Genomic DNA, 24671 nt, shown 5'->3' on the forward strand with positions numbered 1-24671 from the left:
CCAGCTTATTATCGTTACTGGGAACCTAATGTTGGGTATATATCCTTATATGCTAAAGATATGAGGGAAGAGTGTTTTTACAAAAGTCCAGGATTTTCTAAATGACTCCACTGTACTTCTGATGTGTAAATATATATATATATATATATATAAAAGATATGACAACACCAGGGTATTAACCAAATAATTTAACTGCTTACAACATATTCCCATCCAATTAGGATGGTTTTACTGGTGTGTCTGCAATGTAAACCACAGATGGTTCACTATTTGTTCATTTGACATTCATCAATGCAACAACAACAAACTTTTACAAGCGTCCTAATGAACAATTTATGTGCTTATCCTTCAGAACACTGTATGAAGTAGTGTGAAAACACTCTTAACTTTTTTTTAATTGCCCCGCAAAGGGTCTTTTTGTGGGCTCTAGTGTCCCTTTTTCAAAGTAGGCTGACAGGAAAGGGGGAAGGAGAGAGGGGAAGACATGCGGTAAACGTCGTCGGGTCCGGGAGTCGAACCCGCGACGGCCGCGTCGAGGCTACGTTTTGCCTGAATGTGGGTCGCGCTAACCCCTCCGCCACCACGGCACGCCCCCAATAATATGGGTTTATGCTAAATAAACACACCAAAAGAGTTATTGAATGCAAGAAAGATATTAACTGCTTGTAAATTTTAAAATATGTTTTATAGAACCTCACTTCAGTAATTTGTTATTTCTTAATAATTTTCTGAGGTTTATGGTAACCTTTAAAGTGGTCTAGGCAAGCAAGCTTTCTATTGGTCTATCAAAGTATTTTCTTTTTTCTTTCTTCTCATTTTTAGTTGCTCAGCCACATTAATATGAAAAAAGTTTTCTAGTCTACAGGAATCCACTAGTGTATCCACTATGGGGGAATTTTTCGGCCAGAGCAAACATGTTCAATCTGAAAACAGGATTTTATGTCTTTCGTTCTCAAAACTTATAATTTTTGCTTACATTTTTATCTTGAAAGCAGGACTCCATGTCTTTCTTCTCAAAACTTCTCCTTGCGCTCACACTTAGTCTCTGCTTGGACTCTCTGCTCATTTATGAAACATGGAACTGCCTTTTGGCACAGTCGCCTGGCAAAAAATGTGCAAAAAATTCCATATGTAAACAATAACATCTATCTATATTCTATATTTGTCTATATTTGTAAATCTGATTACGATTAAGTCAGTGTCTCACTAGCTACAAACCTCACCGCAGTGACCTGGAATAACTCTTTCTTTAAATTGTCCACATTTCTCTCTCTTTTCAAGTGTATTGTCAGCCACACAGACTGAGCAGAAAACATATTAAAGAATGTGCTTTAAAGTGTAAAGTTGAACTTTTTGACAAAATGTCCTTGTTAGTGTGAACAGGGCCTCAAAATGCCTCAATTGGTCAAAAATTGCAAAAATTCCGTACACAGCACTACATCTTAGCCCGGAAAACATTTTGACCTGGACTTCATTAACTCTGGACAATGCATTCCAGTTCTCATGTCCAATGTGCAAACATTATTTCTGGGCTTTCCTATTCTGCACACCTGGCTCATATTAAAGACTCATTAAGTATCTTCTGTTGGACCTGATGACCAGCTAATGAGGCAATACATCTATCTGAATTATGCCCTTTCAAAATAGAACAACTAACACACAGTGACCGAAAGACTCTGCCTTTAATTTATCTCCTTCAGCATATGTAGGGGTGTACACGCACACACGCACACACACACACGCACACACGCACACCCACACACACACACACACACACATATATTTATATATATATATACATATATATATATATAATACTTTTCCCATTTATTATTGAGTTATTGAGACATTGAGTTTTATTGCAGTGAGAGGCTTATCTCACCAAATGTCACTACACACTGGGACCTTTAAATCTATAACCAGTTTGATCTGAGCTGCTTGAACTTTTAAATTTGAGTGAACACACACTGGTTGTCTTGTAAACGCCGAAACATCTGCGACGTTTGACTTTACACCCACTGAGTTAACACAAGCCAGCGTCTTCAGTCGTTTACATCTGACACAATCCACCAGGTGAAAATCAAACATATTTAATTTATCTTAATAGCTCTTTTATTTTTTGAAAAACTATGTTTTAACTGTAGAGTGAGTACATACAGATCCGCCTGGCGTTAACAGAGAAGGTCGTACCGGTGATGAGGAGCTTCCCAGTTGCGCTTGCTGTTCCAAACTGGTTTTTGGCGATGCACGTGTAGCTAGCTGCATCCCGTTTGGTTACATTAGCAATTTTTAAAGTTCCATTTGGCAGCAGAGTGATCCTGTGGGAGGAAGAAATGGTCTTTTACTGATTTTAACAAGGTCAAGAGTGCACATTTTCTTTGTATTAAACGACACACACGCACATTAATTTGTTCTGAATTTATGACATTTATGCTGTTTTTAGTTAAAACTGAGTGCCATCCATGGTGTCTTTTTTAACCACATTTCTGTCAAAATTGTGAAAAAAGAAAATAGAATAAAACAATGATTATACAGCACTTTGACCTGGATTGTACTTCAAAGCTTTTCAAGGAATCCCACAGAATTAAACTTTTAAAGGTGGGTGAAAAGCTGAACTCTGGGACCTATTATAAGGTAAAAAAATACACTTCACAAAGAGCATTCTTAAAAATAATAATGAATAAATAAATGTGTTTTGAGATTTCATACAGCTCAGGTCAGAGAAATGTTTGACACAGTAGGAAATTAAAACATGTTCACAAATATACCAGTCTAGACCAAAATCTGCAAGTTAGACATAGTAGCATAGAAGTACATCAGGGGAAGTGGAAATCCTGCAAAAGAAAACATGCATAAATCACACAAAATAAAAGCTAATCCTACTTTTCACCTACAGAAGTGTTCATAACTTTTGAAAGGTTCACATTTGATTAGGTTCCAACCTCATAACTGAAAAAGTTTTACTGAGACTTTGCGCTCTGGAACAACACAAAGAAAGTAGTGCATGATTGTGAAGTTTAATAGAAACTAACACATTGTTTTTCACAATGTTTTAAAAAAAAATCAAAATCAGAACGGCGTGGTGTGCATTTGTAATCTGCTTTTTTTTATGTTCCTAAATAGAATCCAAACCAACCAGATGTCATCAGAAGTCACTCCATGCATGTGAATTTTATGCAAATCTTGAAAATGTATGCACCCAGAGGCTTCCTATCCGATTTGACCAAGGCTAGTTTCAGATAGCAGTCGATATTTTTGCTCTTTTCACTTCCCAAAAATCCAATTTAAACCACATCCATATGTGGTAGTGAATTAGATATGTAACCGATTTAAAAGTTTTTAAATCGCCTTTAGTCTGAACGGTCATGTCGCATTTTATCAAACTTCTACGTCATTTCCATTACAAATGTGAATTTTTTAAATTCTGCTGCATTTCCAATAAATAAGAAATTAAATTAAAATCATGTGAATAAGCTTGTTCACGAAATAAGTCAGTAAAAATCATAGCAGCGAGGATTAGCAGAAATCAGTTAGAACACCTGAACAGTAGATTGGAGCACCATTCGTTAGCGCCTGCTGGTTAGCAGATTAACTGCTGGCAATATTATGGTATTTTTCTATAAACTTTACAATTTCTAAGATTTTCACAATAAATTTCAGTGTTTTCTACATTTTAAAACTGTAAAAATTACAGCAAATGTATGTTTCTTGGGTTATGGCAATTCCATGTACTTTCTACAGTAATATAATTGTCATGATCTGTGTCTTTCTGTGTTTATTTAGAGTTTTCTGTCCCCTTAAGTCTCTTCGTTGTCCTGTCCTCCCCTTGATTGTTCCCAGGTGTGTCTCGTTTCTATGATTACCCCCAGTGTATTTAGTGTCACCTGTGTGTCTGTTCTTTGTCGGGTCCTCGTCGTTACTTGCCGCCCTTGTCGTTTGTCGTTCCGTTCCTGAGTGCCCAGTCTATTTTTCATCCCTGGTTTACCGGTTGCTACCGGCGTCGAGCCCTGGCTTTAGCTCGGCCGTGCTGCCCGGCATTGGGACTGTTTTTGGACTGTGTGTTGCCTTATTAAATTCCTTATTCATCTTACCTGGGTCCACTGCATCTGCCTCACCACTCTCACCACCCGCACTCGCTGACAATAATGCTGTTGGTATTTAAGAATTTCTTTTACTGTAAATTGTACGGATTTTTTGAATGGTGTACCAATTATCTCCAGCTACAGACTCGGCCTCGGCTTCCTGTGTGGATGTGGTTCTTCACTCACATTGTTGTTCTTTCTCAGAACTCCTTTAAAATGAGCGAGCCAGAGTTGTTTTGAAGCCGGTCCGGTTACCGGTTTAACTGCCGCGTGTGCTTTTCTTTTCCTGGTTATCTGAACGTCCGCAGACGGATTGATCTGACGATGCGTCTCTGATTTTGCAAACCTGTGACTTGTCTCTTTTTTTGTTGTTGCTTTCTGTAAACTCCTGTATAGTCCAACAATGCACAGAGGGACGAGCGAGGAAAATAAATGAAGCGCCCGCTTTATGCAGCTGAAGTTGCTGTTTGATGTTTCTTCCTAGTCTAGATGCAGAGATTTCCAGCATTCCAGCCTTCCACCCGCCCCTTCTCCCCCCGATCCACTGCAAGCTTTCATCTCTGCAGTCTTGTTAGTTTCATCAATCGCATTCCAATAGTGCTTTAAAACAACTCCTAAAGGAGATAATTGCAGGTACATGCTTCAATATTTTTTGCTTTCCAAAAACATAACTTTGCATTCTTTACTACTTTCTCATTTTATTGTCCTAATTATTTAACACATGTAGTGTTGATACAAGCACCTGGCATCTTCATATCTCATATCCAGCAATTTCCATATGAAGGAGCAAGCGGTATATTAACTACAATTTGTGTGAATTTCCCCCCACTCTCTTTCCCCTCATTAGTCTCCTCTTTTATGCAGGAGCACAAATGCCAAACACGCCGTTGAAGTGAGCCGGCCTGCGGTGAATGTGAATGAGAGCTGCTGGAAATGTGCGTTTGGACTCTCATCCTACCTTTCGGTTCTCTGCAGAATCTCGTTTCCCTTCTTCCACAAGCTAATTGCTGGGGGCGAGGCCTGAGGCTTGCATTCCAGAGTGACTTCGCTGCCTGAGCGAGCTTTTAGCAAGGCCTTTAATGGACTTCTGGAGAAACTGGGAGCTGAAGCTGCACGTAAAGGAGCAGAAAGACGGCATGAGGCTGGGAAAAATATAGGAGAAAACACAACTGTTTGTGTACCACATATTCATACCGGTTGAAGTTTTCGCACATTTTGTGATGTTGCAGCTTCAAACCTCAATGCATTTGGTTCTAAAGTATTTCCCAGCTTTGCAAATGAATCAAATGGTTAAGTTGCAGCTTTGTAGAAGGTCTTTTCATCTTAATTGCAAAATGTTTATCTTTTTTGTAAAGTTCATTGCTTTGACTACATAGCTATTTCAGGAAATTATTTTTAGTTTATGTACTCCCATCAACAACCAATTGATTTGTAAGTTAGTTACTGAAACAATCCAAACAAATCAAGTTAGGGTAAATATTAAAGTTTGTTAGGTATATGAAAATATCTGGTTTTAACTGCAAATGGCATTTTCAAAATTTAGGCTTTTAATTAAACTTTATTACAAAACTGCACAATTACATTTTTCAGCTGCAGTTAACATCATATTGTTTATCATGAATTCATCCTGCAGCCTATTCTCATCATCACATCGGAGCGGGCCCTCATTAGGACCATCAAGTGTTCATCGCGTTACCAAGAGAGAGAATTGAATTTCTCATGGAGCCAGTCATCAAAGCTTTGCAAATAAATCGATACAGAGTCTACATGAGACAGCATGCACAATGCCACGAGGCATCGCCTTCGTAGTATCCCCAATCAATGGACGAAACGACTGGAAGTAAAATGAGACACTCTATCAGATTTATACTTTCGCCCGGCAGAGCCCCACGGTGACATCAAATGAGGGCGCAGACTGATTTCTCAGGAACATTATACAGCGAGGCTGCTTTCCTTATCTAAGCAGATGATCGGATGCACTGAAAGATAAGCAGAACGAGAGCAGGAGAAGGGAAGCAATCTTACCTAACACCATTAGCTGGGCACTGGAATAAATACTGCCATGTTTGTTTTCGGCCACACACTGATACATCCCGGAATCTGATAGGTTTAACGCGGTTATGGAGAGGGCTCCGTTTTCAATTTGTACCCGGGCCTGCGGAGCAAAAAGAGAAATAATTCTGCATATCTCTCGCAAAGGCTAGAGATACGCTGTGCCTTTCTTACGTCCAAAAGGCACAGCGGGCAATTATTCATGCATCCGTGAAGAGAGCAGGACAGCAGAGGAGGAAAAATATCACAAAACAAAATCCTGGTGTCTCTGTGTATTCGGAGTGGAAGAGATGAAGATGCAAGTTGATAAAACTGCAAATTCAAATATGAGACACAGAAATTAGGAATTGCCAGCAAAAGCACACACGGTCTATTAAAATGTCATTTGTTTTCTGTAAAACATTCGACTGGAAATGCTGCGATGGCGTTTCCAACCAACGAGTGATTTTAACCAAATAAGCTGGTGCGAGATCCAGACTGCTGCAGAGGGGGAGATGAACACGACTTCTTTAATTATACTCTCACAATATGACAGTTGATATACCACGCTAAATTAGCTATAAGCTTACTAGAAACATCAAAATACCCATATATGTACAGGCTCTATACATTTATATCTCTTTGAAATGAGTCTGATCCGGTTATTTTCTCTTCCCAAGGCAGCGTTTGTGCATTTGCCTTCATTTTCCTTCCATTATCCAGCCACTAAGTAAGAGCTCTGTCAAGCTAAAGGGTGAGATATTAAGCTATTAAAGCGACTGACATGTTGGAAAAGGTTGTTGATATGATTTCTTGTGCAATCAAGACAACTACCATTCTGATATGTATGTCTGTATGTACTAGAGCCATGGTTCTCAAACTGATACATGTGCAGGGTTTCCTCTAGAAAACCTGCTAAGCCCAGTGGTAGGTGCGCTAGAGCAGTCCTCTGTGTTTTTGTGTAAAAAATTATCAAAAGTTTTAAAATTTGGGCAAGCACCGTCATTTCAAAAGCCAACAGGCATATGGGGGGACGGCGCAATTGAGTACGCATCCCCTCGCACTCAATTCAATGCGTCAACTATAAAACTAGCTTAATCTGCCTTTACTGTTACTGGTGTATAAAAAACTATTTTAAATTAACTTAGCCAGGTGGGGGGAGCAAGAAAGGCTTGGTGTCTCCCCAGGCTTATGACACACTGTCGGAAACCCTGAAGTGCCACTGATAGTGCCTTTACTAGTATTTTGGGGAAAAAAACCTATTTCCACATTTATCTTCGCTAGTATTAGCAGTGCTACATGCTGTCTGCAGATGTAGAGAAAGAAATTCAATTCTATTGATTCTAAATGGCTGCTTAGTTATATCAGATAAATGTTCGCTTCATCAGAACTTTTTCAGCAAACCTGTTTCCATCTTCCCTTTAGCTCATCAACTCTTATTCAGGAAAGCCAAAAACCACCTGAAGCGAGGGTAAAAATTGTTACTTTTTTTTTTTTTGTAAAACTAAGGAAGTTGTTTTGAATTTTGTAATTTTCATCATCGAAAAGACGTTGATGGAAAAGCGGCTATTTTTTTACCAGACACACCATTCTACTACTTCTTGTCAAAAAACTCTACCACCTGAGGACTACAGTTCTCAAATCTCATGAATACCATAGATTGGCAGCTGAATCAATGGAACAGTAACTCTTAGCATCTTAACAATAACCCAATAATCACCTAAACTCAGACCACCCTTTGCAGTCTGCACTGATAAAGAATTCCTAATTTAGCATGTCGAATGCTTAAAGGTGAATATGAAACTAACGGCTTGCCCTACTATGCCTAAGGACTTGGGGGAACATATAGAGCACTGAAATTTTAATCCCAAATCGGTGTCTGATCCTTTATTAAAAACAAAGTAAAATTAGATACTGGCCACACTGCAACAGTAACATGTTATGATCAAGAAGAACATCATATATTCCACACTCTGGATTCCAATACACATGTACTATTCAGAAAGGGAGGGAATAACTAGGAAATAGCTTAAGATTTTCTGGTTCAAATGTCACAAATCCAAAATGACAGCCATGTCTACAAAACATAGTGGTAGATGTAACAATTTTTTTTGTTTTCACATTCAACAATTTGTACGTCAACAAATAAGTAAAAAATGATTGAAATGTTTGGATATTTTGCTAAGAACAAGTTAGCCTACCTTCTTAAATATTCAATTGGATGATGATTGACTTGGGTTGTCATTCCCAGATCTAGTAAGTGATTCTCTAGGACAATTAAACACAGCATGACTTGGCAAAAATGTAAAAGAAAAAAAAACAGTAAAAATGAACTGACAACCCCAATTAAAAAAATAAAACTATTTTATAATTTAATTTATACATACGCTGCATGTTATCCCATCAAGTTGTGAAACCATTCTGAAAATATGCAAACTGTGAGAAGCACATAACACATTCAAGTGTGGCGATAGACTCAGCTAAGCGCCTTCTCTGCAGATGTGGAGGAATAGATTGCTGATTATTATCCATCTTTTTAACGCTGGCAATTGTGCATCGTCTCCTCAGTATAACTGAAGCAAAAATGCAACAAAACCTCTTACCTCAGCCACCACTTGCTCGCCATTCTTCAGCCAGCTGTAGGACGGTTTTGGCTTTCCATTGGCCTTACACTCCCAGAAGAGGTTCTCCTCGATGGACCGAGCCGTGTCTGTTATTGTCTGGAGCCACTGAGGTTTAGCTTGGAAAAAAGTGAGGGGATTACCTGCTCAAACATGTGTTTTAATTATCACGGCTCTAGGGCACATCCAGAGCAGTATCAGGCTTGGCAATGCCTGATACTGCATTGAGGTTTGCATGTGGCACTTTTAGCACATGGTTATCAAAACAAGGATGTAATGAGATATCACTCCACTAGATCTCACAGTTTTCGAACAACTGTATTCAATATGGTGTCCATTTTGCAAAGTCTTATCCAACAACCTTGACAAGTGAACTGTCAAGTATTGATAGTAGCCCTTGTTATGAAGTTGTGTGCTTTCAGTTTCACTTTTATCTGTGTTTGAGACTTTTATTTTGAGCTAAGAAAGCCCCCCTGTTGTGTTGAGTCGACTAACAAAGACTTCCTGTAGAGCACACTAACAGCTCTCAGTTGTAAAAGCATTGTAGAAGCTTTCACCACTTTTAAATCATGTTTGTGGAAGCATTTTAGGAACTCAGTTGAACAAAGGAATGAAGACACAGCAAAGAAGATACAAGGTATTTGTAAGGACCAGCTAACGGTTAGCCACTAATAAAGCTAAAGTTGCCTTTCAGGCACTAAGCTAAATGGTTATGTAACATGTAAACTCAACATTGAACAGTCATTCTTTAATAGTTTGGGATTTATTAAACCATTATTTTATTCTTGTATTTTACTGCAGTAAGAAATACGACTGTGGTTTTTAAGGACTAGCTAACTGTTAGCCACTAACAAAACTAAAGCTGCTTTTCAAGCACTGAAGTTTCCATTGTAAATTCATCTTTTAAAGTAGTTTGGAATTTTTTAAATCATTGTTTGATTTGTGAAAACACAAAACTTGAGAGTTTTCAGAGCTTCTTTAGCCATAGGACCAAGTTAGAATTTACAAGAATAAAAAATTGTAATATAAGCTATAGACTGGTAAAGCCTAAACTAAATTATTCTACACAAACTAATTCTTAAACTACAGAGAATTCAGATATTTTAGAAAATTATAGGATTATAGACTCAGAAATACATCAAATATTCTCATATGATGTTATTAATTAAAATTAATTTACTTTTGATATTTGACTTAAAGGGGTGTAATTCAAGTTTCTGGTCTGAAGACATAATGAAAGATTTTGGATTCATAACAATGGATGGAGACATTCCAAAGGTTTTTCTATTTATGTTTTTAATTTAATGAATTTACAATGAGAAGATTAAAAAGCGCCAGGTAAGGTGGTTCAAATGCTTTAAAACTGTTTGAAGACAAGTGTTATAATTTCATTACACCCAGGATTGATGTACATGTTTCATATGTTTGAAGTAAAAACAAAGTCAGAGATCACTTCAAAAACTTTCAGTCCAACTGCAAAAAGTGGAATTCAATCCAATTATATTCAAAAACTAACCTCATTTTTATTCAAATGTATTTTTGATTTAAATAAATTCAGCCTAATTACATTTTCAGAGCATATGAAATTTTCAAAAATATATTGCCACATTTAGAGAAACAAAGGACTGCTTAGAAGAATATTTTTTTGACTTATATCTTACCATGGTAAGAAATCCGACCTCGAGCAGCGTTTTTGCCTCTCCGGTTCTCTGCGATACACTCATACATCCCTGCATCTTCCTGCTGAAAATTAGGGATTTCAAGGACGGCATTCGAATTCTTCATTTTGACTTTGCTGGGGAAAGGGACACCGCTTGTTCTCCTCCAGCTTATTTCTGGGACAGGGCTGCAAAAAAGAAAAAAAGGAACAAATGTTGCCAGGCTTTTAGCTATGTCACTGTGATCAAAGTGTGATTCAAAGCAGAAGGAAAGTAGATAAGACCAAGGTTTTGTGATTTATTTATTTATTTATTTTTCAAAGTGTGCATACTCAGATTTTTCATCCTCTGTACACAACTTTGATTTATACATTCTTCATTTTATTTTTAGGCTGGCAGTTGTTCATATATAGTGGCAAATCAGAGTACATTCTATTGTTTGCACACATAGATCTAATTTATGTTGGAAATCAATCTACTGTTCATTTAACACACTGAAAAAAGCTGGACTTACTTTCCCAGAGCAAAACATTCCAGTTTGACCACAGATTCTTTTGCAGCTGGAACCGAATCTGGAAAATGAACTTCTATTTTGGGCTCATACTCACCCATTACACCTACAAAACAGAGCACAACAGACAACAAGCTTTTTTATAGCACTGACAAACTGCAGACATTGCCCTGTGTGTCTGGATCAGAGACAGAGGACTGATAGAGTGGGACAGCTAGCACAAAAAGCCTTTATGGTCATGTAGCAAAGTGATCATTGAAGGTCTTATAAAGGAGAGAAGAAATAAGAGGCGGATCATAAAAGATTCAGAGAACACATCATTGAAAAGATTAGCTTGGTGGAGATTACTTGGAGAGATTTATGAAAGCAACTTCATTTAGGACTTTATTTATATTCATTTCACTGGGATGGGCCACACGCTTCCGTTGCAAATATAACAGCGTGCCCTTTGCTATTACCAGCTTCAGACCCGGTGCCCTGGAGCAAGAGCAGCTTTGGTGTCCTGTGTGTGCCTTCATGTTAAAAAGCAGAATGGATAGTGATAAATGAGGGTATTGTTTTATGGAGGCCACAAAGCTAATAATAAGTAATAATCTGTTGTGATTTAACAGTAATAACGTGTGAAAACTATGTGCTTACCAGTTAGTTCAGCAGTTTAGTTGGAGTGGTGCACATGTGGATAATCCTCTGAGATGCAGGCATAGATTTTTCATTTTCTAGGTCATCAAAGCCTGCAGTGCCTATAAATGGCTGTATATCATTGCTAAACATGCTGCAGGTGGTGGAAGATAAACATCATCCATACAGATTTTTTTTTAAAACTCTTTTTACACGTGTGTTATTTATTTGCCCTGCTATATTATTTTACTGTGATATATTGCAGAAATATATTCTGAACTTCCCCACTACAAATTTGGTTACAAATTCCTTAGTGAAGAGTCTGCTATGCATCAAAACGATGATTTAAAAGAAAATTTAACTCATTCACAAGCTCCATGACATGTTTCCAACGAGGCAGGGTCTCTTTGTAGAAGCCAATTTGAATAGAATTTAAAATTTGCTTTGTCTTGTTTGCTACAAGCACAGCATGTTGTTTCATCTTTTATGATCTGAGACAATTTCCCAGATAAATTTGGGTGATTAGCAACATTTCGGGTGATTAGTGTCATAGCAACATTTTAAGAGCTATTGTTTTAAAACAGCAAAAAAATAATAATAAAATATCCATCACACCATTGAAGCAGCTTAAAGCTCCTTTAATGTCAGAGAAATTACTGGAGAGCACACTTCCTGTTAGCTGGCTAAACTAAGACTGCTACACCTCTAAAAGTAAGACAATTATGGCTGTTTGGACTTATTTCAGGTCAGTAAAAACAACAAGAAACATGATGTTGAAATTAAAGAACTGTTATCTTTCACTCTTTATTAAAGAACAATTGTTTAAAAGCAACGGCTGCCTAGCTACAAGTAGCATGCTAAGTAGGTAAACACTTGCTAACCTGCAGAGAGCAGGTAGCAGGTTAGCAAGTGACTTGAGATAAGAAGTAACTTGAGATGAGAACTTTCATCCAAAAAAACAAATCTTGTCTGGAATGGAATTGTTTTCCTGTAAAATAATAGTATCATAAATGTCAGAGAGCCACAGTGGATTTCTACTGTCCTAAAAAATCTGAAATCTAAAAACAAATGTCTTAGAGTTTTACCATGGAGCAATTTGTGTAAAATTCATTTAATTGGAAAATACAAATTAAATGAATTTTAGACTGCTTTAATTTTATAACAGAAATGATTATATGTTTTGTTCCAAGTTTGTGTTTCACAAAGGAAGATCACTGGTGCTTCACAACATCTTTTTTCTATTTACTATGCCCACGTAAACAATTATTGGATTTTTTGGATTTAACTGCCCATTGCAAACATGACACTTATAGGCTGGTGTTTACATTGATCACTCTGACGTCTAAATTTGAATTTCCCCTAATAAAACAATAGCTGCAATTTCCATTGTAAATGTGGACATAATTCTGTTTATATTTCACTAATGTCGAAACAACACAATTTTGGAATTGCGGTGTTACCATTAGATAAGAAGAAATTAAAATCACACATGAATAAGTTTGTTCACACATCATCAAAACGCATGCTGCGCCATCATTCTCCTACCGCTTCATCTTCTTTATCTTTTCTGCCAGTAGTAACTATTGTTGTTGTTGATCAAATGATTCGTGTAATGTGAAAAAAATATTTGTGAAACACACTAATTTTGATACAGCCAAAAAACTACCTCATCCTGGTGCAAAAATGTTTTATCAAAAAAGTTGAGCTTTCTCCTAAATTGACTTGTTTCCATTAAGCAAATTTATTTTTGTAATTCCAATTTGAACAATTATATGGTCAATGGAAACGCAGCTACTGACAGTTTTAATATCTTGTTTGTTAAAAATAAGGGGAAAGGAAATTGCAGCAACAGTGAAATGTATGACAAATGAATGCCAAAAAATACAGTAACAGGCACATCCTGAGAAAATGTGTTATTGTTTTTACCGTCACTCCTGAGGACTAGTGGTGTTGGGGAGCTGAGAACTTTCTGCTTTGTGACTGTGTTGTTCACCACACAAGTGTAGTTGCCCACATCAGAGGGCTCCACTTTGGCTATATACAGGCTTCCGGTCTCTTGGGAGATGAATCTTCGGCTGTCTTGTTGGACGGAGTACGGGTATTCATTGAAGATCCACGCAAATGTCAGCTCTGAGCACAGACAAAAACAGTTTAGTTCAGTGTTTGTCCACACAGATGGAATAACTGAATCAAAAGAACTCCTCTTTGGCCTTATGTTAGCATATCACATTATTTCCATCCCCTTTTTCAGATTTTCTTCGAAGGAGATACCAAGAATGCAATAACTATCAGTGCAAAAAAAAAAAGCAGGAGATCAGAGGAAAGAGAGCGAAACAAACTGGATTACAGCGCGTCAGTGGCCCTCCCCTGACACATGGCCTCCATTCTCCGGGTCCCCGAGCGACTCAGTTTAAAGGCATCATGAATGAACAAGTGGACTGAGAGATCAATGGATTGACATACATCTATGAGAACATGCTATCACTTCTTTTTACAAGTGACAGGGCCTCATTGAAAAAGAGGAAAGACCTGTCAGAAGAATTACGTTGTCATTGTCCATAAATGGAGGCGCATCACGCAATCTTTCACTTCAGGGGCGGTATCTGAACCAAATAGGTGTATGTATCAACTGTCCATCATGTCCAACACCAGCCCCAAAGGCAAGGCTGAAGTGTCCGTGCTGAGGGCAGCGATGCTGATACAAAGCTCCTTCTGATTAGGCAAGCAGCAGAGCCACATAGCTCAGAGTCAGCATATCCCCCTTCTGAACCAGGCTGCTGTAATGAGCGGCGATGGAACGCCACACAGCAATTCTTCGTCGAGCAACGACTGAAATACAACACAAATGCCTTTGTGCAGAAAAAGTGCAAAGAGGCTCTTTTAAGTAAGTAAACAAAAAACTGTCGGACTAGAGAAGCGGTACAATAGCAATTACTTCTCTATTGCGTTTCATTTTTCACATCTGGTGCGGTGCGATATTGCACGGGCTGGCAAAACGAGAAAGCTTTTCCCACAATTCAGAGTCAATCAAGCGTAATGAGAAGCCAAAGAAACGTCTTGTGCTGTAGGTGTCTAATACAGTTCAGTGGAGTGCAAGGTTATGAGGCACGTTGACGCTTTCAAATTTAAGAGAGGAAAGGGAAAAAAAGGATTAGGAGGAGAGAGAGAGAGAGAAGTGACAGAGGGAGACTGCCTTACTTTCAGTCACTTTTTGAGAATGTGGTGAAACACAAAAGAACTACAGTTACAGCACCCTGTCGCGCATAAGCCCGTGTCAGAGAGGGAAGCTGTCAAACTGTATTTCACACAGAGTACTCTGACCTATTATCCCAAAGACCAGCTGTACAATGCACTGCGACAAACTGTTCTCTTGTGAGAGAAATTGGTTGTTCCAGTGTGCAAGCTATTGTATCAAGAGGTTGACAAGCTAGGCAGCAGCCATTGTGGCTGTCCTCGGTTTTCTGTAGATATGGGGAGCTGTGGGGGAGAGAGGGCGCAACTTAATCTTTTATTTGTAGCCTCTCATTTATAGAATACAGTCACATGGACGGAATCTTCTCTGAAATGTTTTTCCATGTAAAGTAGGTCTACAACTAAGAGCTCTGTGCTCATTTGCAGTGTCTTGCAAATGATTGGTAATGACCTAATTTAAATTTTGTCATGTTAAACTCACAAAAATGTGAGAGGTTTTATGTTGATTCTATGCAGTATACCAACATAAAGTAGCACATGATTTTGAAAGGTTTACCTACAGGAAAATCTGCTAAGCCCAGTGTGATACTGGCACTAGGGCAGTCCATCAACTGCCCATCGTGTTTCTGTGGGCATAACTTGGAAGGTCAACAAGCAGGTGAAGGGACAACCCAATTGGTGAGCACTCCCTCACGCCCAGTTCAGTTTGTCTGCTATGAACGTAGCTTAATCCGTCTTTACTGTCACTAGTGACAGTAAAGATCCTATTTAAAATAAACAACACTTAGCCTGATGGGGGGCAAGTAAAGCCTGGTGCCTCACAGGCTTATAATACCCTGGTGGAACCCTGCTTACATAAACACTTCCCCTGCAGCACTCGTCTATGCTTAGGGTTGTAGTCCTGTTGGGAATTGAAGCTCTGCTCCAGTCTCAAATCTTTAGTTTTCTTTCATTATTGTCCTCCAATTACCTCCATCAATCTTCCCATTAACTTTGACTAGCTTCTTTGTTCTCACTGAACGAGAATCATGCTCTCATCACAACAAGGCCCAAAAAGATTCATTGTCTCATCTGACCATAGAATTCTGTTACATACGGTATATTTGCTGATTTCCATCCAAGATTAATGACTTTATTTCAATGACTGCTTTAATAAATGCCAGATTTTTGACATGAACAACTAATAGAAAATCTAATGTCTTTGGCTCCTCTACAGTTGTGGCTTGTCCATTGCCTTTCTATGCAATTCCACTCTATTCTCATTTCCCCTCAGTGCACCATCTAGAATTTCTCCCATTGAGAACAGTTTCTGATGAATTTCATACTGGTCAATCAGCAAACAGAAGGAGAAGTTAACGATGACATAGATTTTTTGCACTGTTTTAGAATTGTTGGTTAGCAATGGCAGTGGAGGAAGTGAACAACGCTGTTCAGTCTATGTTGGCCACGCTTCAAAATAATGAGCAAACAAAGTCGGACCAAGAGGAATGTTTAAGACATTTTATTCCTGTCAAATATATGATTTCTCTCTTTACAGCACTCACAATTTCCAGTAAACGTTGTAGCATAGCTTCCTTCACATTCGAGCTGGAGCATTACTATACATCATGGCCAAATGTTAGCAAATGGGTCAAAGCAGATCCAATTGTTTTCTCCTTCCATGCCTCCAGCAAGTGATTGTTTCTCAACAGCCAATAGTTCAGACTCTGTGTATGAACCAAACCGTAGAACCAGTGGGCGTTTTTTTTACCAAGTTACTAGAGTTGATTCTTTGCTTCTTCAGTTAATTCTGTCCTTGTCCTAGACTCCAACAAGCTTAGGTTGACCACAATGTCTTGGTATGTGGTGGTATGGTAGCCATTATGCAGTAGTCAGTGGACGATGGTTTGAATAGACATCTGTGAGATGTTCTTTGGTTTCCATGAGGATGTTAGTTGACTAAGAAGTCTGTTTTATGAATCAAATGGTTAAACAGGATTTTATTCAGTTGTATCAGAGTAAAGAGCGCTGAATACAAACATATGGGAAATCTTTATAAAACATAAATCCTTTTTTCTAACTTTAAATTTAGGCACAACTTTGTGTTGGACTATTACATAAGAACCCCACAAAATGTATGAATGCATTTGAAAGGCACTGAAAACAGTGAAGAAACAGTTAATTCAAACTTTGTAGCCACAAATCTCATTAATTAACATTTCTGCAAACCTTAAGTTAGAAAGTGTCAGGCTGTAGTTGTGGGCAGCATGTTTTTTTTTTTTCCAGAATGTAATTCCTTTGTAACAAAGCAGTTTTCTAACAAATAAGCAGATCAATACATTGTGCTAATGAGTTAACTTTAGAAGTGCTGTTTGTCTGTCTGCGGTTTTGTCACATTTTCACAACGCCCGGCTACCTGTTTGCTACTTTCCACCATCTGTGGAACAGTAAGCTAACCTCCTGTTTATTGCAGCTTCAGGAGAGCATTTTTCAATATTCACACCTTACAATCATAGGAAGTAAACAAGACAATTTCTTTGAACTTAATTTGAGAAACATCCTTCTTTAATTAGAATTAAAAAAATAAAAAAGCATACAAGCTGTGATTGGTTTTAGTCTTTTGTCAAATCAGAATCCTTGTAGCAATACTGTAAGCTATTGATATGAAGATGTACCAAAAAGTCAAAGGTTTCAAAACATCTACAAGTCTGTTTAATGATGCCTGAGAAAGTTCCAGAGTGACCAGCGTTGCTCTGAAGCATGAAGTAATACAGCTCTGCCCCTCCCACACCTATTGCTATGCATTGCTGGCCAGCTGGCAAAAAAAATAGTCTTCCACACTTTCCCCTCTAAAAGATTTTCTGCTCATAAAAAATAAAACAGGGTGTGAAAAGTACTTAAGGTTAGCTGCTAGAGCAGATTACCTTATAAATGAATGGATACATGTTTATGTTTGCGTTGCCATCTACATCCCAAGACGTACAATGATATGCTGAATTACTATGCTATGTTTAAGCTATTATGAGATTTTCTGGCTGTTTATTCCATGTTTGATATGGAAGCGTTGAGCTGCCAGAGCAAAGAAATAAATTCAGGAAAGAATCTCATTATAACAACAAACCTTCTTGTTATTATCTTGTGTAATAATTCAACAGGTCCAGGGCATTTACGCAAATATTATACAGTATGATCCTAGTTCTGATATAAAAATAGCGCATCCTAAATATTGACTTTGTAACAATATTTTATTGCCATTTTAATTATCAAACTAACTGCCAAAGAAATGAAATAAATTTGGGAGTAATATCTTGAAATAACCAGAACATTTCTTCTTATAATGAGACAGAAAACTGATTATAATGAGATTTGTATTTCCCTAAAGCCAAAATATGCATTAGAGAGATGCATTTAGACAAGAACAGGTGTTTGTGTCATCTAGAAGAAATGAAGTAATCAGAGAGAGCGCTTCCATAGTGATAGTAACTAATAGTTGCAAAGTCAACAAATTGGTGTAGGAAATGTTTTAGTGTTTTTGATGGTGAATATTGAAACACATAGTGCCGTTGTTGTCAGCTGCCATGGCTACATGTCTGTGTATAGCATAGCCAACACAGACAGCAATAAAACAGAAAAATACAAGTGGGTTTGAATTATTCTCCAATGGTTTTTCTGCGTTATATTTCCCTTTGCTGTGGCACATAACAGTAATTAATGGTTTTATTTGGCTAACGGACTTGTTCTTTCTGCCCTCTGGCATGCGCAAATTTTCAGGTTGTAAACAATAACATGCAAGGGGTTCATACCAGCTTTAAAAATATAATGTATAATTTTTGCATAAATATAAATGCTGTCAAACTGTTTAATTATTACACAAGGTAAAAATCTCCTGCTGCCCCAAACATAATAAGAAAAAAACTGTTTTTTTTTCCTTAAATGTCAAAGTAAAAGAGGGAAAGTCCTTTGGGTATTTCTACAATCAAAACAAAAGTACACAAACAACAGCAGCTTGATGTGGCAGCGCTTACCTCCAGAATGTGGGGGAGCTCCACATAAAAGAACCACTCCTTGGCCCTCACGGACGTTCACTGCACTCCTCACCGACTGCGTTTTGAAGCTGTCGAGATCTGATGAATCAAAAAAGATCACAATTGAATTTGTCAGCAGCTTAACAAAAGCTAAAACCCTCAGTAGCATATAGCACCGCGTTTGCCACAGTGTTTCTTTGAACAGTTTATTCATCCTGGTTTCTTTGATGAGGTCGGCTTTAGAAATGGCACAACGCAGGTTTTTCCCTAAACTCCCCTCACAGAAAAACACAGGAGAAGATTGAGACTTTAACAGGCCGTCTGTGATTGCCCCGCAGGCGCCTCCTGACAGCAGCTGACGGTTTCAAAGACGTCGGGGTGCTGATGAAATACATGGACCTGCCTCGTTGCTGTTTACTGCAGCAACATGGCAATTTAAGTTGCAGGGAAAAGATTAGACCGAAATGGAATAAAATTAGCAAGGAGGAAGGAAAACGCCAGTAGAACACAAGAGGGGAATGCATGACAAATGCAGAGCCAGCAGCAATAAATAACATCATTATTAAATGTGGTGTAATCTTGCACTTAAAAGCATTAGCTTCCCCATCAGTACTCTCAGCACTATCTATCGCCTTCAAATGAATGAGCATTTGCTGGCAGGGACAGGATGAAAAAAAAAATAACAACCTAAAACCTGGCATGATAAACCACCCCTGGCTTCATGATGGATGGGGGATGAGGGGTGAGCTGCTGCAGTCCTTTCTGCTCCCTGTCTGCACCCCCTGGCTAACAGCCTGGAGTAAGCCTTCCAAACACAAACAAAAAGAAAGTCAGTGTGACCGATAAGGGAAATTAGGAGAAGAGAAGATTATGGAGAGAAGTGGGACAGAGTTGCTGCTAAGATTAATGAGCAGCTCTACACTGACCGCGGCGGACTCAAATGGAGCCAAGTCACGGCAGGGCCGCAAGAGGCAGCAGGAGGAGGCAACGCGATTAAAACACACGTGGAGGTAACGTCCCTCTGATCTCAGCAGGCTGCCGTAATAAGTACTGATTCTCTCTCCTCTAACGATGCTTCTCATTCTGAGGAACTCTGAGTCATAGCTGGTCTTCTAGCCGGCTGATCATCAGAACAACGATGCCTTTAAAAGCAGGCGGAGGTGAATCAAAGAACTTCTAATTGCCTAGCAAACGTGGAAAAAGTCAACTTGTTTGCCCAGATTGTGCAAATTTGCACAAAAAAGGGATAAAGATGCTGTAGGTTTAGTGCTTGGGGGTCGGGGTGGTTGTATAGACTCTGAACAGAAGAGTAATGGGCTTCATGGGAATCAGCTGACCACACACTGTAACTCTGAAAGCTAGAGGCCAAACTCACTATAGCTGCAGTGATTCCTTTGTAAGCAGAATCAATCTCTGCCATATAAGAATGGCTGGCCTACAGATTACAGAGGGAGGCTATCACAGTGCCAGGATGATTGGTCTGGGCAATGGCGCCAGTGCACAGACGTTCCCTGTTATAATGTATCGTTTCCGGCAGAATTCTTAAGTCAAGCTGATTCAGGGGCACCGCCGGACAACTCAACTGCAAATATACAGCATAAATGAATCTGGAAAATTCAAACAAATTAGGATGCACTAGAACCTCAACAGCTAATGTCTGATAAAACTTCATACTGTCAGAGGGGAAATTCAGAATTATATGTCCATTTAGGTGTGTGAAGCGGCTGGGATGAGGATCAGTGCCTCCAGGTCCGAGGCCATGGTCTTGAGTCGGAAAAGGGTAGAATGCCTTCTCCGGGTCGGGGGGAAAAGTCCTGCCGCAAGTGGAGGAGTTCAAGTATCTCGGGATCTTGTTCACGAATGAGGGAAGAAGGGAGCGGGAGATCGATAGGTGGCTTGGCGCAGTGCCTGTCGTCAAGAGGTCGCTGTACCGGTCCGTCGTGGTGAAGACAGAGCTGAGCCAAAAAGCGAAGCTCTCGATTTACCGGTCGATCTACGCTCACACTCTCATCTATAGTCGAGCTTTGGGTCATGACCGAAAGAACGAGATCGCGGATACAAGCGACCGAAATGGGTTTTCTCCGTCTGGGCTCTCCCTGAGAGATAGGGTGAGAAGCTCAGTCATCCGAGAGGGACTCAGAGTAGAGCTGCTGCTCCTTCACGTTGAGAGGAGCCAGTTGAGGTGGCTCGGGCATCTGGTCAGGATGCCTCCTGGACGCCTCCCTAGTGAGGTGTTCCGGGCACGTCCCAACTGGAGGAGGCCCCGGGGAAGACCCAGGACACGCTGGAGGGACTATGTCTCTCGGCTGGCCTGGGAACGCCTCGGGATTCCCCCGGAGGATCTGGAACAAGTGGCTGGGGAGAGGGAAGTCTGGGCCTCCCTTCTGAAGCTGCTACCCCCGCCACCCGACCCCGGATAAGCGGAAGAAGATGGATGGATGGATGTCCATTTAGGTATGCGGCCAACTGATGGCCCCTATTCATTTCCAGAATGTTCTTGTTAAGAGTTTAATACAGGAGTCCATGATGGGAAAGTCCCAGGTGTTACGGTCACTGACCTCTAGGGGCTCTCTTCATGAGAGAGTTATCTCTTTGTGTCTCAGTTCTACCTGGCTGCCCCAGGTGAAATGTGTTGGAGCTTCTCAGCCACCCTATAAACAGCTTCATGCCAGAGAGGCCAGATCCCTTTTTCCCTGGGCCTTGATCTGAAGTGATCTTGTCTGTCTGCTGACTGTTTGTGGGGCCTTAAATGATCTTTATGTGAGCATATTGTGAAGAATCAAGTGTCTAACTAAAGTAGGGTGTTTCTATTCACAGTGGAAGCTGGTAGAGGTTCTCTGCCATTTTTGTTAATGGTTTTCTCCTGTTTTGTGGTGAGCCAGGGAGTTCAGGTTTTGTACCTTTTCCAGTTCTCTAGAAAGTGTTTTTTATTTTATAGTTAAAAGGGGGTGTTTTGTTTATTGTTTTGGCCTTGGATACCCTGAAGCTTATAGCTTTCCTGTATTTTCTGCCTACTGTGATTTAGGTATTACCTGAAATGAAATAAATAGATTACTGATTTTTTTGTTACACCCAATGCCAGGATTTGTCCTTAGTGGTCTTGGGGAGGGTTAGTAACACCAGGTCACAAAGCAGGACATCAAGCCAAATTAATCAAATCAAGTCATCCACAGTCCTGCTTCACATTTGGTATAAGGTGTTTCTTTCAGTAGTTTAGTCTTAGGTTTCTACTGCTGCTCCATACTCCTTTCATCCACAAGCCACTGCAGATATCATGTCATGTTTACACATATAGCTGAAATTTTTGCACAGTACCTAAAGGACTGTAAATATATTCATTGTAATGAGTTGACACATCAACAGCTTGACTAACAGAGCCAAAAAAACCAAAAAACTGAACATGTGATTTGATAGACAGTTACTCTCCTGTTCTGTAGCTCATTCTTGTTGCCTTCAACATGACAGACCATTTGTCTTCCACGTGCAACAGTTTTACAAATATCCCTTTGTTGCAAACCATTCAAGCAATGGTTAGTGCAGGAAAACTCCCATTCTTCATCTTCCTCATACTTTTCACAAATAGTCTTGTTTTAAAGAATCTAGAGTCTGAGAGACAGCAAAGACTTTCAGTAGACAACAGGATGGCTGAACCGTCTAGAGCAATGTAGCTTTGAAGCTTTCAACTTCTGTTTTCTGTGGAACATCCTGGATTGGGACATGTTGGCAGCATTTTGGAAAGTGTCTACTTCCAGGCAGCATACACACAGATTGTAGCTAATCCCTCCTTGTGTTAGCACTGACGAATATAAGATGCGAAAGACATCTTAATATTTTTTTTTACAGTAGCTGCATTTCCATTACAAATGTGTGTAGGACTTGTTGATATTCTGCTGTCAATAAAAAACAATTGTGCAATTCTGATGTTTCCATTAAATAAGAAATGCAATTAAAATTGCATGTGAGTAAGTTTGTTCATACAATAAGTCTTTAAAACACAATGGATTCTGGCCTAACCCAATCCTGTAATTATAGATTTTTATGTTTTCTGGAATTAAAAATGGTGCACTTGAAAAACTGCTTTTACTTATTTTTTCAAATATAATTAAAATACTCTGTAAATCAAACTCTATTTTAAATAGTCTGCCACTGACAAGTTGCTTAATTCTTGTTCATTTAGGTTATCATCTAACCTAAATTTAGATAACAAAGCTGCATTGCATCACTTCTTGCAGCCCTTATACTGTGCACAACACAGGCCAAACACCCAATCACCATTATTATTTTAATTTGACATAGCTACGCCCTGGGAAAAGAATCAAATAATCCAAAGAAACAATTCTCACAGTTTTAAGTCTCCTCAGTGTTGCTTAAACCTGTATTCTTGCCCTTTGCTTGGCTTCTAAAACATAAACTTCTCGAACATGTCTTAAGTAGTCTGGCCACTTGTAGCAACCTTGGAACAGAGACAATCAATGTGAAAAGAGTTTGTTATATTATAGAGATGAACCAAAACCAACCCCCACCCTAACACTGGTGCCTACCTGTCTACCTGCATCATTTCAAGGGCTGCAGAGAGTTATTGACTATGTACACTCTGATTTTGGTTTTGGACAATACGTTTCAAGTTTTAAGTGAGCACATGACTCATTAACACCAAAGTTCACAGAAAGTCCTAACAAAGTCTGAACATCCTCAGACCTAACCAATTTGTTGACTGTTGTTCTAAGGAAGGGGATACCTTTATCTGCCATTTTGCAACAGCTTTGTTTGGCATGCTATAAAAATAATCCGCTTTGGCTGCAGCTGGATTATGAGTGCAAGACAAGGCAGAACAGGAGGAATGACATTTCTATCTCAGGGCAGTTGCCTCATTACACGGGGAAAACAGACTATCAGCCTTCCTGATCTTTCAGGCCTCCCTCACCGTGCATTAGGCAAGACAATAAATGTCAAGCAGCTTTGCTCCTCAGCTGGTCCCCCACAAGTGAGATTCATTACTGAGCTGTAGGGATAATGGTAGTCCATCTTACGAGAGGAAGTGAAAGGCTCCATATCCCTGGGACAAGATCAATAGTCAGCAGGCTTGATCAAGAAACAGGCAGTGCTTCTATAGGCGCTGGTCTGGAAGGTAGAACCCCCACTCCACGGCGTCATGCCTCAGGATTCCTGTCTTTTTTCTTACCTCTGCCAGAGCAGCAGTCTAGCCTGTCAGAGTTCAACTTGCTCAAGATCAGATATTATACACAAAGACATATCTGGTGATTATCGTCCAAAGATACAAACACTTTTTGAGCATTATTTGTGCCTGACTGCTTTAAAGTCTAGATAACAAGAGCTTGAGTACAACTTGGCCAAAATATGTGTCTGTTTGGATGAGGCGAGGAGGCTGTCAGAGTTTGAACCGCTAATGAGAATCAATGGGATACAGAGAAAGTCAGAGAATACCCCTTGTGTTTGTTGCATCTGACATTTCACTCAATTACCATGTCCCCTTGTGAAAATCTATTGCTAGGCAATCTAAATTAGAAAACGGAAGAGTGAATGGAAATGGAAATAAGGGGAAACAAGTTGTGGGCCGAAAGCATATTACACATGTCAGAGTGACGTACTGCAGGTACAAAGCGATGCCAGACTGTCAGAACTATGTCATGGCAGGAAAAAAAAGTGTTAGCAAACAGAGCAAGACTTACATGCGAACTGGATGCTGGCTCTGCGGCTCAGGATGGAGCCCAGCGTGTTGAAAGCCGTGCACTGGTACATCCCGCTGTCTTGATCTTTGTCCAGGTTCCTAATGATCAGGCTGCCTCCAGACATGTGACGCCGGTAGTCGCTCCCCAGATCAATGAGCGTTCCGTTTAGTGACCATCTGGAAAAACGCAAACACAATCAGTGGCTGAGCCCCCCCTGGAGATGAGCGCTCAGCATTTATCAGAGATCCGTTTGATCGGTCTGCC

General features: G+C 39.5%; 1 protein-coding gene across 1 annotated transcript in view; it reads right to left on the bottom strand.

Annotated features, from left to right (window-relative positions):
* The window catches only part of cntn3b (contactin 3b), a 92824-nt gene that overhangs the window by 24323 nt on the left and 43830 nt on the right, over positions 1–24671 (bottom strand). Inside the window, exons 4-12 of the mRNA XM_028023452.1 lie at positions 24408–24583; positions 18718–18816; positions 13448–13651; positions 10907–11009; positions 10396–10580; positions 8717–8853; positions 6108–6237; positions 5041–5191; positions 2191–2318 (exon numbers count right to left, since the gene is read on the bottom strand). Of these exons, the coding sequence (XP_027879253.1) occupies positions 2191–2318; positions 5041–5191; positions 6108–6237; positions 8717–8853; positions 10396–10580; positions 10907–11009; positions 13448–13651; positions 18718–18816; positions 24408–24583 (1313 nt within the window). The remainder of the gene's footprint in view (positions 1–2190; positions 2319–5040; positions 5192–6107; positions 6238–8716; positions 8854–10395; positions 10581–10906; positions 11010–13447; positions 13652–18717; positions 18817–24407; positions 24584–24671) is intronic.

The sequence above is a fragment of the Xiphophorus couchianus genome, chromosome 7, assembly GCF_001444195.1.
Source record: "Xiphophorus couchianus chromosome 7, X_couchianus-1.0, whole genome shotgun sequence".
NCBI lineage: Eukaryota > Metazoa > Chordata > Actinopteri > Cyprinodontiformes > Poeciliidae > Xiphophorus > Xiphophorus couchianus.